This window comes from Zophobas morio, unplaced genomic scaffold (genome assembly GCF_036711695.1).
Source record: "Zophobas morio isolate AGI-343-1 ecotype UQ-CSIRO unplaced genomic scaffold, CSIRO_AGI_Zmor_V1 ptg000029l, whole genome shotgun sequence".
NCBI lineage: Eukaryota > Metazoa > Arthropoda > Insecta > Coleoptera > Tenebrionidae > Zophobas > Zophobas morio.
Genome location: NW_026972134.1, coordinates 8,669,928 through 8,683,860, shown reverse-complemented (window position 1 = coordinate 8,683,860; position 13,933 = coordinate 8,669,928). Strand labels below are relative to the sequence as shown.

Sequence of the window (13,933 nt, the reverse complement as noted above, 5' to 3'; positions counted from 1 at the left end):
CGACAAAAGAAATATTTAAATCAAAAATATAAACGTTATAAAATCAATAACGATCTAATTGAGTTTAAATACTATAGGTCATTGTGCAAAACACTTACTGACAACGCTTACACGGCATATATTCACAAGATCGAAAATAGAATTCAGAAGGATCTAAAAACTTTCTGGTCTTTTTTACATAATAAAAGAGGGTCTACTAGAATTCCGGGAACCATGTCATATCAGGAATTAGAGTTATCATCACCGACTGAAATTGTAAATGCTTTTAGTGCTTATTTTAGCAGTGTTTTCATTAGTTCAAATCCAAGTATTGATAACTCTCGTAACTTCACTGGAAAGGACATTCCTAATGCACTTGTTTCAGTGTCAGACATAACGGAAGAAGAAATTTTGCTAGCGTTGAAACGATCTAAACCATCTCTCACTTCAGCTACCGACTTAACACCCAGTTTTATACTGAAATACTGCGCTTATGTATTAGTCAAACTGCTGCATTCTTTATTTTACTTTAGTTTAAGGACATCTTCTTTTCCTGAGAAATGGAAAAAGGCAACGGTTACACCAATTTTTAAGAAAGGCGACCCTTCTATGATACAAAACTACAGACCCATATGTTTAGTGTGTAATTTTGTCAAAATCTTTGAAAATATTCTTTATGAAAGGATATATTCTAACATCAAAAGTTTGTAGAAAAAACATCAACTGTCACTAACTTAGTTTCTTTCTGTCAATACGCTGCTGAGCCTATAGATCACCAAAATCAGCTAGATGTTGTATACACAGACATTACCAAAGCCTTTGATCATATTTATCATTTTCTGCTTCTCAAAAAACTCCAGTGCTTTGGCTTTTCCAAACCGCTTTTAACTCTTATTAAATCCTACCTCTTTAACAGAGTTGGTCGTGAAATACCGTAACCTTATGTCTCAGCCTTGCACCCCAAGATCCGGTGTGCCGCAAGGGTCTAATCTGGGTCCCTTGCTGTTTATGTTGTTTATTAACGATATAGTTGATGGGCTGAACTTCAATAAACTGTTGTCTGCTGACGACTTAAAACTTTTCTTGGAGGTCAAATCTTTGAGCGATTATCAACAACTTCAATTAGATTTAAATCGTCTAATTTACTGGGAAAAGTGTAATCGTCTCTCAATTAATCAATCTAAGTGCTTCGTTGTCTCTTACTCGAGAAAAGCTTCTATTGTTAAGTTTGACTATTATATGTAAGGCGTAGTCTTAACTCTTTTAGATAGGTACAAAGATTTAAGCGTTGTTTTTGATAATAAATTCTACTTTTATAATCGCATTGCTGAATGTATTTCCAAAGCGTATAAAATATATGGTTTCATATATCGTCACTCTCTTGACTTTTCGAACACACACTCACTTATTAGCCTATTTAATTCTCTCGTCAGCTCATCTCTAGAATATTGTGGCTTAATCTGGTTTCTGATCTACAATACCTACATAAAAGAGTAAAAAGAAGGAAGGCCAAGTTTGGCATCGAACCCGGGACATCCGGTCCGCCTTCCCAAATCTTATCCACTACACCACGGTCGGTATGTCCTACGTTAATGGTAAACTGTTATTGTAGTATGTATTATAATTTGGAATTAGGGAAAAAATTCAATGCGGATTCGTACATTACACATATAGGGGTATATTGCTGTGCAACAGTTAAATCAAATAAACATAGAATTATTTGAAATGACGTCATCAAATTATTGGTGGGGATGACTGTCAGAATTTTACGTGTCTAATAAAAACGGATACAGACAATAGGCAGACAGACAGACAGACGGACGTAAACGGGAGGGTCATGAAATGTTGAGAAAATATAAAAGTAACCATTCGTCCGATGGACCCGATTACCGTATTTCCTTAGCTTACGCTAGAGAAGTGAAAATGGTTTTCTAAATTACTTGTCTGACCTTTTCGTCAGTGTGGGGTCTCTGAAATTAGTTCCGCCTTCGAGTCTTAAAAAATCATTGGATTTTATTTACTGCTTTGTCAATCGCATCGCTCTTTATATTTACAAAGCTTTTAATGGCGTTATTTACATTTTGATAAAAAATTATCTCTCAATCATGTAAGTACTGACTGTCTATTCATGTTTTTAACACCAATTGGATTTCATAGGCAATTATTAAAGTCTTTTGTGGTTTTATAGTTAATGCAGTGGCGGCTCGTGACCTTTTGCAATAGGGGAACACAATTTGATTGATGAGTTAAATATGAAGATATAAAATAGGTTGTTGTTACCAATTAATAGACGAAATTGTGTGACGGAAATAAATATAAAAATACATTCAATAAAAGTAAAAACGGGATCTCCTCGGTCAAAATTTTACGTCGATACATAATAATCAGTAATCACCGTTAGAGTTGTGGGGTTTCTAAAATATGTACAATAAAATTATCTTTCCCAAATATCGAATAATTAAATTTTAAATCCAGAAGAGTAAAAACTTACATAAGAAAAAAATATACATCCATACATATCATACCCTCGTATGAGAGAACACCTATCTGGTCAGTTGGAGCTTAAACGACATTTTATTTGGTCAGCGTTTATATTATATCAAACGCCTTTCTACCACCAAATATCCACATTTTACGTGCGGCTTGATTAAAAGTTTGGTCGGCACTGACATATCGTTATCGCATTCAAGGTTGTGTTTGCGCAATATCATAGTGTTAGTGAAGTATGGTATTCTCTCATTGAAGAAGTTCTAGTTCTCGCGTCAGATTGCAAATTTTTTCTTGAACTATGTATTTCCTGAATTAAATTTCGATCTTTCTTCCTTGATTTTAATTTGCGTTGTTTAATTGTTACTAGAATTACAGCATATTGTAACATTTTTTACTGTAACAATTTTTTATTAATTTCTAACAGTATGACTAGTAAGGCAACAATTTGAGAGGCCGTCCCTGCATTTGCTGTTATCGGTTATCAGTATTACACTAATCTGTGTACAAACATTGCAGCAAAAATCTATAACGTTACCACTGAGTCATCTCTTATCTACCATGATTAGTCGACAACTAAAACTTTGAATAGACAGTAAACCAACTGCGATTTTTGGCAACAAACAGAAAAAATCAAAATGAGCGATCAAGAAGGAGTACTTCTAGAAATGGAAGAAATCTCACCACCAAAAGGTACGTGAACATGCCATTAACACAAGATATTACTCATAAATTTACAGCAGAAATTAATACTCAAGATAATCGAAAATATTTCAAAATTTTACGGAAAGTCATGAGCGCCTGTAGACCGAACAACATCGACTTCAACAAAATCGAATTTCTGAAACAAAAATATGGAGTTCTTAAGTCGGTGCAAGTTTTGGATGTCGCAGATAAAGAATATATCCGAAATCTCGAATCGGCAAGTGGTAAGAAGCAGTTCATAGAAGAAGTTCGACTTGGATTGTTGAACAAGTTTTATGAAATATGTGAACAGTGTGAAAGTGATAAAAGCGATTTGCTGTTTTTCGCGGCAGCAAGTTGTCAGGAGAAAAAATTAATCGAAATAATTAGCACTAGTAGCGGTGAGATTCTCAATCAACCAAGATACTGTGACTCTGTTCTAGTTTTTACGCTCAAATACGGAAACGCTTCAGGAGAAAAATTTTTTGACTGCATAGGTCGGTTAATCGACGCGGAAGTAGATATAAACAAGCCAGATTTTAATGGCAAAATCGCCCTCCATCGTGCTATTTTCATGTGGAAGGCGTCTAAAGAAGCAAAGTTGAGAAGCAAGCTCGAAACATTGATTAAAAAATTCATGCAGAAGGGGGTATGTTGGAACTTTCTAGACGAACAAACGAAAACCGTTATTGAGGAAATCAGTAAAGAAAACTATCCTAAGTTGGAAACAGCACAGGATGAAAATCTTAATAAATCGAATACCGTCAATCAACTTTTTTACTGGATTGGTGGAGAAAAGATACGCGAGTTTTTACAGTTTAAGAACATTCGTGAAAATGTCGGTTGCGACAACGGGGAATTCACGCTGTTACAGTTTGCTTGCAAAAAGTCAGGAAAAATGTATCCAGTAGTTAAGTTTCTGTTAAAGAATGGCGCCGACCCAAATCAAACCACAAAATTGTACCACCAACATCCTCTAGAAATAGCAGCACAACACAGACACAAACAGATCTTCATGGAAATCTTAAAGAACAAGAAACTCGTAATCACGGAAGAAATATTTAACCAATTTGTGAGATGGGGATCGAAAGCTTTGATATTCAAATATTTTGAAATGCTTTTAGAATCGGATAAACTTGATTCATATTTTAATGGAGGTTCAGGAAATACTCCGTTACATTACGCTGCGTACTTCAACTGCAGAAAGTCAATTCACAAGATACTCAACCGTCCCGAAAATCTGTTGCTTGCTCGAAACGAAACTGGCCAGAGTGTTTTAGATATAGTTTCGGATAAAGCTCTAGAGGCACATTTCGATGACTGTTTAGTTCTGGAAAGACGCACCGATTTTGCCCTAGAGAACTGTAAGATGCGTTTCTGTTTCAAGTCTTTGATTTCGACGCAAAATAACCGAAGCAACGAAGTTGGAGTTCTCTTGAACATTTCAGAAAACAAGAACTTAGAACGACTGGTGACGCATCCACTAATTAATATTTTTTTAGAACTGAAATGGTTTAAGGTGGAATTGTACTATTGGGTAATTCTGGTACTGCAATTTTATTTGTTTCTAAATTTGAGTGCATATTTTTATTTGTTAACCGATTCAATGAACAATTTGTGTTTTTGTGTATTCTTTTTAACGCTTAATACCGTGTTGAAACTTATATTCATCATAATTTCGCTCATTAAAACTAGGCGGTTGAACTGTCACTATATCTTGGAATTAATTCTTATATCAACGCTTGTGGTAGGGATTTTCTTACACATCTTACGGATCTTTGCTTTTGCGGAAATGTCAATCTTGCTACTACTAACAGCCGGCTATCACCCGAAGATTGCCAAATGGACTGTCATCTTGAAACAATCGTTCAAAATCTTAGCCATTCAGTTAGCGTTTTTCTCCTTAGTAATAGCAGCCCTTGTTATGTCTTTCAATTTGCTCGCCAAGGACAAAAAGTATAATTGTTTTGAAAGCATCAGCAAGTTACTTTTTGAGACGCAAACGACGGGTGAATCTGGCTACGATGGAAATTTTTATTTTCATGTTGTCTTGGGTTGCATCTTTTTTGTCTTCACCATCTTCATAGTTATGGTTATGGTTAACTTCTGGATAACCGTTGCCATTAATACAGCAAACACTGTCGAAAATAATGCTGAAATTAACGCGTTCAAGAATGTTATAACTTTTATAAACTATATTGAGACTGATTTTTATTGCAACTTTATGCGAATATTTTTACCAAGCCCTTATATTTTTACCAATAACAATAAAAAGTACGAAATCGATTTTTACATGAACAAAAAAAATCAATTTGGAAACGATAAGACTTTACCGGGCAGATTGACGGAGGACTGTATTATTAAAATTAAGGCGTTCTGGAGTAAGTCGAAGCGACACTTCAAGTGATAAACGCATTTTGAGAAAGTTAGAAAAGTGGAAGGAAAGTTATAATGAAAACAAACATAAAAAATAGTTGACAGAGTGAAAGAATCAAAGATGGATAAGAACTGTGTTATAATTAATTTATTTTTTTTAATTTATAGTATGTGTAAGAGTGTGTATTTTTAAGTGCGTCTCTGCTAGTTTAGTACTTTAATAATGAATATAACTGTATGTTTACAAATTTAAATTAAAAAAACATCAGCAAAAATCGAAATAAACAATTTTTTCGAGTAGATTTTCCTTTCCTCTGCAGTTACAAAAAAACCAAAACGAACTGAATACTTATATCTGAATTCCCTAATACCACCCCGATCGTTTTCATTCATTATTATCCGGTGAGTAGGGCAGCCCAGGCTCGATTTATTTAAGACTTTTAATTAATACCTATCTACTGCATTTTGACCAATATTTTTTTATTATCAAAATAATTTCATAAAAAGTAAAAATTTATACGTAAAAAATGTCTTAATTATAAAAACAAAAGCAAAGCCGATGTGAAGATTACTATTATTGATCGGTTATCTAATATGAGCGTTATTTTAAATCTTTGTTCGGCGACAGATTTTGCAGTTACCAAAATTAAAAATATTTGTTTAACTAAATACATTGAAAAACATGTAAGTTTATCTTATCTGTCTCGCAATTTATTTTTCCTACTATCACATCTGTTTAAACACACTATCACTGAAATGTGAGCAAATGAAAGCGCTTTCACACACCTTGTGTAGAGTAAATTTAGCTTAACGGATGATTTTTTTTAAGTCTTATTAATTAAACAATACTTACGAAGAAAAAATTAGTCGAAAGTTTCTAGTTGAGTTTTTCTTTACATTATTTTGTGATGACGTCATCAACATTTTTGCAAAGACAAATATATCATCTTGGATTGGTGCAATGTAAAACAATCGTATTCTATTCCCAAAATTTTCTGGGAAAATGGAGTGAGTCGTCCGTGATTTAATCAACAACACAAATCGACTAATTCGTTTACTTTTTTGAAACACCTATTTAAACACAGGTAAAAACTCGTCTTATTTTGCACATTTTGGATAGAATTTATTAGGCAAAATTTTAAGACGACGTCATCAATTTTTTGGAAGGAATAAACAGATTTGTTTTGATTAACAATTTGCTATAATTACAATGACATTAAAACGTCTGCAAGATATCAAAGTATTCAGTTTTGAAATTTTTGTTTTATTCAACAAAATAAATTGGCTGATTCATTAATTTTTTCGAATCACCCTGTATAGGCAGATCTAAAAATTGTGAATGCCATGATAAATTACAAGTATAGACTGATCATATTTTCCATATTTTAGATAGGATTTATTCGACAACATTTTGAGATAACGTTATTAATTTTTTGGGGTTGATAAACAGATACATTTTGATTAACGACTTACTATGCTCACAGTAACTTCAAAACGTCGCAAGAGTTCAAACTATTCAGTTTTGGAATTCTTGATTTAATCAAAAAAATAAATTGACTCGGTTATAAATTTTTTTGAGTCTATATTTGTGATTTATCTGTGAATGAATAACAGTGTACCATCTTTTTTAGTCATATGCATAATCTAATGCCAAATTCGAAATCAGCATCTTTACTACCAATTGACGCTTATTAATAAAATAATTGTTTTCGATAAGTTTACGCAGTTACACACATTTTTTTCAAATTTCATTAAACTGTATGAATGAAAATTTGTTCTTCGCCCAAATTCCTTCTACTCGTATAAGATTAAGATTTATAAACGGTGTGTTGTTTTCTGTCTTTTAATAATCTCATAAAGGAGGAAATGTTTGGATGAAATGGTACATTTTTTTCATTTCATGACCCTTACAGTACGAAGAAAGTATTCTACCGTTTCCGTCTTTTTGCCTGTCTGTCCATATGGTGTCTGTATAATTTTGTATGTATATTAGAAATGTCATGTAGATGGTTAAATGCTAACCAAAATGTTGTCAATCATCCCCACCAACAATTTGATGACGTCGTTGCAACGATGCATTTTTTAAAATCAGCAATTTGTTTAAATATTTATTTATTTAGTAAACCATACTCTACAGGACGGAAGCCAATTGCAGAGCATAGGGTATAGCATAATCTTAGATCATATAATAAATAGATACCACCATGCCGTGTTCTTTCCCTAGGACAGCCTGTGACGACATCCTCCTGTCACACATCTCTCTCGTGCATGGAGGGATTACAATGAAGCTATCCTTGCCTGATCGCTATTTGAATTTTGCGCGCCTAAATTTCAGGAAGTATGTCTGAACTAACTTCGGAAGAAAGATGTTGACAGCTTGATTTTATAAATAATTCACAGTAGATAACGAAAGGAATAGTAAATTATTGGGCAGCAATTGTGATCCTTTATGACTACATCACTTAAAATAGGATCTTTGTTCTAAATTCTAAAATTGTTTTTGGTACAACAACTCGAAAGAGAGGTTAGAAGAAACATCTGTCAAAAGCAATTTGTTGCGCTTGTGCGGTACAAGGATGGAAGTGAAATAGACATATACAGATGAAATGCATATAACAAAGATGAAGATGTGGTGATCACACAAGGATAGCATTATACTACTCCCCTTGACGTAGAAAACGACAACAGATAGCTTCATGTTTAGTCACAGCTTTTAGTTTGAGTATTGGTATCTATTTATTATATGATCTAAGAGCATAATTAGTTAGAAGAGCTTATGAGATGATTACGAATATCAGCAGGACTGCAAGAAAAGATAGCAATGAAACCTTCTATATCGGCATAATTACGTATCATCTGAGTAATTGGTGAAGCAACCCCAACATTTATACGTGACGTTGGAATATGAAAAAGAGTTTTGCTCCAAATATTCGCCGAATTAGCCTATAAAGAGATTTTAGAAAGTAAGTAGGGACAGTCATAAAGGCCGCGGGGTATCCTATAAAGAAAAATGACCACTGCGAATGACAAAACCTAGTGTCTTGTAAGCCGAATCTACTAACTGATTTACGTAGTAATTGAAGGAAAGTTTTGGGTCAAAGAAAACCGCCAGGTCGCAAATAACATTAGGTTTGACAAGAACCATCGGGTATGTAGTAGTCACAGGATATAGTTCGACTTTTGCTGGTGAATGATATCATTTTACATTTGTCAGAATTGAGATAAAACTTGTTTTTAAAAGAACCAGTTATCCACAGCGTCTAAGTTTCTTTGTAATTTCAACAAGTCAGAAATGGAATTAATTGTACTATAGATCTTAAGATCATCTACAAACATGAGATAAGAAAGGACTAGAACATCTGACACATCATCAATAACGATGTTAAAGAGCAGGGAACCCAATATGGATCCCTAAGGGATCTATATCGGTCTCCTGTTTGAAGCTTTTGGATTTGAAACCCCTGACATAGATAAACGAATACCTATCATGTCAATAGCACCTAAGTGTTTGCTTATCCTGTCTGAAAAACAAAAGTGTTCCAGTTTGCCGAAAAAGAGGCTATGATCGATACGGTCAAACGCTTTGGAAAAATCGGTATAGATAACGCCAACCTGCTGACAGGTATCTATTGCCTCGCAGAGGGTTTGAGTTATTGAAACTAAATTAGTTTCAGTCGGGTCCATTAACTTGGCACCACTAAGTTAATGAATTTTACTCAACTCGTTGTTCTAACCTAGCACCAGCTAGCACCACCAATCAAAAAGCTAGCACCACCTAATTATTGAAATAAAAGCCTTTTACTTTCGGGGGGGGGGGGGCAAGTTAACGCTAGCCCCCCGACATTATTTAATTCTCATGAAAAGTTGGTCCGAGGTAGTTTAGACCTACCACCAGCTAGCACCATTAGTCTCATAGCTAGCACCACTCTGCAAGTATTAAAAAAAAATTAAAAACCAAAAGAAAGTAGCCCACACTTTTTTTTCTTTAATGGTAAAAATCAGTAGGTTAATAGTCTAGAGCTAGCACTCGCTGGATCCATTAAAAAAAGTGTGTTTTTATTCAATAAAGCCATGTAATAAAGGGTTATTTTCGGGGGGGGGGGGGGGGGGCTAAGTTAACGCTAGCCTCGCAATATAATTTAAAGAAAATGAAAAGCTAAAACCTAATAGTTTACAGCTAGCACCAACTAGCACCATTAGTCTTATAGCTAGCACCATTAAACAAACTAAATAAAATAATTGAAAAGACCTGAAAAAATAACTCGCATTTATAATTCCCAATCGTGGCCGGAAATAAACTATCTTTGAAAATTAATACATTACAATCATCCATTACTTATAAAAAGTCATGTTTTCTGCATTGAACAGAACTTAATATCTACATTATCTACATATTTAATTAAATTACATCACTTGCGTTCAAATTGTTCTTCATTTATTTCAACACACTAAAAATTAGGCCATGATAAATGTGATCATTTAATTTTTTTTTACAGTCATACATTTGACTGACACTACGTAAATAACAAATTTGAAATAACAAGCGAGACTATAAAATTGAAGTCATTTGTAATTTATAAATCCAAGGTTAATGACGAAAATCTTTGTAAACTCTAAATTCCTAAAAATATTATTAAAATAACTTAAAATCCTAGAAACTTAACAGACAATGTGTCTAGAAGTCAAGTACAAATTATGAAGTTTTACTATCCGTAGTAATAATTCCTATTTTGGGGTAAGCGTCGATTCTTTAGTTTCGCGCTTAGTAATACTTCAGGTATACGGACAAAATAGCATTTGTGAACAGTTTGGTGGGCCTTGTAGATCCCTACTACACTTATACAATGAATATTTGTTTGAATAACACGCTTTAGAAGCAGCTTATTTTCAAGTTAATGCAAATTCATTACTTATTACTAACAAACACATTATTCATTTTAATAAGAACGAATTTAGTTTTTTGTATCGATAGTGGTTTATTGGAGTTAACACTTTAACCATAGTTCCTTTATAACAAATTTTATTACAAATTTGTAATAAAGAAGCTCTAACTTTGTTGTTGCGACGGTAATATTTTTATAAGATCGTAAAATTGGCATCATATTGTCCTGTAGTAGTCTTGTAGTGCAAACTGTCGTCGTCAAAACGGACTCTTCTTAATCAAGGAAACTGTAATTCTTATATTAGTTCTACTCCGTGCCGATATACACGGTGAGTCACTAAACGGGTGCTCCTCGATATCTCAAATAACTGTACAACCTTTGTGTTTGATTTTTTTTTCAATCACTAATAGTAATAATAATATAATTAATGAGATAGTGAGGAGCGCGCGTTTAGTGATGCGGAATTGGAAAATGGTACAGCCAACGAGCTGTGAATTTAAAAACCGGATTTTTATTTCTAGTAGTCATAACTATGGATGGTTCTAATTAACATTAAAGTTCGTATTAGTTTTCAGAAAGGGATTGTGAAGACATGCTTCTTTCAGAGCGTAATCAGACATCTACTCCCCTCAATGCCGGGTCGGATATCCCTAATTACAGACACTGCATACTGTCGGTACTTTTCTACTATGACTATGGGACAGTAAATAAAATAAATAATTTCCAGAAAACATATATTGTAGGTAAATATTTAAAAATAAATTCGACTTAACTGTAACTCCATTTTTTTCTTTTAAGTAAATATAGGGTCATTATTTTATCTGTTCACGCCTGAATCACAGTATAGATATCTATACCACAGTAGAGATAACAATCAGTAGGGACGGCTCGCCGTTTTTCGTGACCCGTTTTCGTGGATGGTCGTTCGCTTTATGACCGAATGAGGGCGCCCAACTGACGTCTAAAATATTTGAAATTTGGCAGTTTTGTTACAATATTTTTGCCGGTTTTGCTTGTTTAAGACTGCTTTTCCAGTAGAATTGTACAAATAGTATAAAAATGTAATTTTCACAATAAAAGGTAAAATCTTCGTCCGATGAATTTTCATACAGTATCCCTGTTGTGGGCCTTCCTTATTCTCTCCCTCGTGTTTGGAATTCTTGGAAAAGATAGTAAACATAACACACTTTTTGTTTAAAAAGTCGTCGCAAACGAACAACAACGGTGGTTATGAAATAAATATAAAAAATTTATTATATATGATTCCGTTGTTGTGGTAAAATTAAATATAAAAGTAATAAGAAACAAACTACACGTAACAAAAAATTATATAAGCAGACCTTCACTCAATAAACAATTTTTTTATTCATCATGTATATATATATTTTTTTTGACCTACACAATCTTGAGTTTTATTTTGAGACGTTGCTTAACCCATAAGCAGTCGCGCGTGGGTAAAAATGACCCAAGCCGTACATTTTGTCAAATATCTTTTTTCGCTTAATCCCTATGGACTTCCGGTTTCATGAATTCCTTAATTATTCTTACCTGCGTCGACCCATACCAATTACCTGCACTTTATGCGAGTCGACAAATATGTATTTTTTTTTGTAATATTTTTTTTTAAATAAAAATTTTACTTTATATGATATTACGCTTACGGGTTAAGTTGTTAGGTAAAATGCGTTTTTTTTCGTAAAATTTTTGAAATTATTAAACAATTTAACAGGTGCTGTTCTTATTTTTATATTTATTCTTGTATAAAGTAATTACCATAATTACATTATCATGCCTGTCTGTTTATTTCTCTACTTTTTTTTAGCTTTCTACATATATAAATAATATGAATACTTTCTTTAATAACTAAAAGAGTCTATTCTCGAAAAATATTTAGTCCTCATAAAATACTCCTTTACCTACGGTCCATTACAAAGTGTACCATTTCCGGATTAACATTTATGACTGTATAAGTAATAAAATAAAAACTGTAACAAATCATCGTGTTTATAATTTAAATATCGACTTTTTTTTTCTTATTGCGATTCATGATTATACGATTTGAGCAAACTACACAGTTTGCAATATTGCGTACACGAATCAATTTTTGAAATTTTAAATGAAGTGATACTTTTTAAATTGGGTGGCGACATCTAGGAATAGTTTAGGCAACGACCATCCATGACGGCTTAAAATTCGGGTCAGAAAGAACAAAGGCGCCGACACGAGCTGTCCCTACTGATTGTTATCTATCCTGTGTCTATACTGTGCCTGAATACTTTGATGTAGGCAACATGTAATACACATCAGAAGCATCTTTGATCAATCTGTTAATCTTTTTAAACTAATAATTACAGCACAAAACAACAACACAAAAATCATACTATGTCATAAATGACAACAAAGATGTCGGACAACTAATAATGGAAAATTCAAACAAAATAGAACATAATTTATTCAATCCTTTGACGAATATAAAGAAAAGAAAATAAATAATATGTTTCTTAATAATAGGGTGGTATGGTTAAAACAGCCCGCCTTTTCTATCTTCACACAGGGCTATCCTGTGTTCAAAATTTCTACGTAGTCTATTTAGAATCTCGGATGTTAAGTTAAGATCTGTACGACACCACACGATCCTTTTGCGCAAATGATCTTCATTTTGAATTGGAAGGGCTGAAGTGGTATGGATGAAATCAGTTTGCCCTCAGGACGTTAAAAACCGAACTCTGAGTAATCTGCATTTGTCTTCCGATCTGCTTTTGACTCACGTGAGGATTTTCTCTATAATTTCAAACAAGGCAGCTTCATTTTCTGGCATTGTTACTGTAAGATGCCTAACTTTAATTTTCTTAAATTGATCAACTTCTCTTAAGCTTTTTTCGAGTTTAATAAATGTTTGGTTAGAAGGAATTGTATCGCCTGGCATATAGATGAACGACAGCCTCAAAATTTCCATCACATTTTGCCAAAGTTAAAAGCATTTTGGTTTTTTTCGGAATTCAAAAACGTTATTAGCAAAAGTTGAAAATAATTTGACCGCTACAAGAAATTTAAGAGGAAGTTACTTATGGAAAAGTAAAATGTGTTGCCTATTCAGACTTATCCAGGTGTGAACAGATAAAATAATCACATTTTAACTTAAATTTGTTTTACGGCAGCTATAAAGTAATACAAATTTACTAGTTCCAACTTGCTCATCTAATGTAATAGAGGTTACCACTTGAATAATATTTGTGATTTAAAAAAGAGATAGAAAGAAAACAGGAAAATACTGGGTACAGCATAACAAAAAAAATGCACTTATAAAAACAACATTCGTGATGCCTTTATAAAACTATAATGTATAAAAAAAGCAACATGCAACATAATGAATGTCAAGCATCTTCCAGTTTTCGTTGTGAAGAAATGCATATCCTGCAAAAGGTCCAGAAGAGCTGGGTTTCGACTCCCTCGGTATCCAGTAACACCGCATTTTTGTGGAAATTTGTTTAAGAATATCCGGTAAACGTGACGTCAGTTCATTT

At 33.3% G+C, this 13,933-nt stretch overlaps 1 protein-coding gene across 2 annotated transcripts; it reads left to right on the top strand.

Annotated features, from left to right (window-relative positions):
- The first annotated feature begins 2,901 nt into the window (after positions 1 to 2,901).
- Positions 2,902 to 5,826, top strand: LOC135137547 (transient receptor potential cation channel protein painless-like). 2 transcript variants are annotated; one of them, XM_064067241.1, is made up of 2 exons: positions 2,902 to 3,159; positions 3,210 to 5,826. In XM_064067241.1, exons 1-2 carry the CDS (start codon positions 3,105 to 3,107, stop codon positions 5,555 to 5,557), a joined length of 2,403 nt encoding a protein of 800 aa, XP_063923311.1. In that variant the 5' UTR covers positions 2,902 to 3,104; the 3' UTR covers positions 5,558 to 5,826. The 2 variants fall into 2 exon arrangements, with proteins under 2 accessions (XP_063923311.1, XP_063923310.1); XM_064067240.1 differs by having other exon boundaries at positions 3,207 to 5,826.
- Positions 5,827 to 13,933: the final 8,107 nt, after the last annotated feature.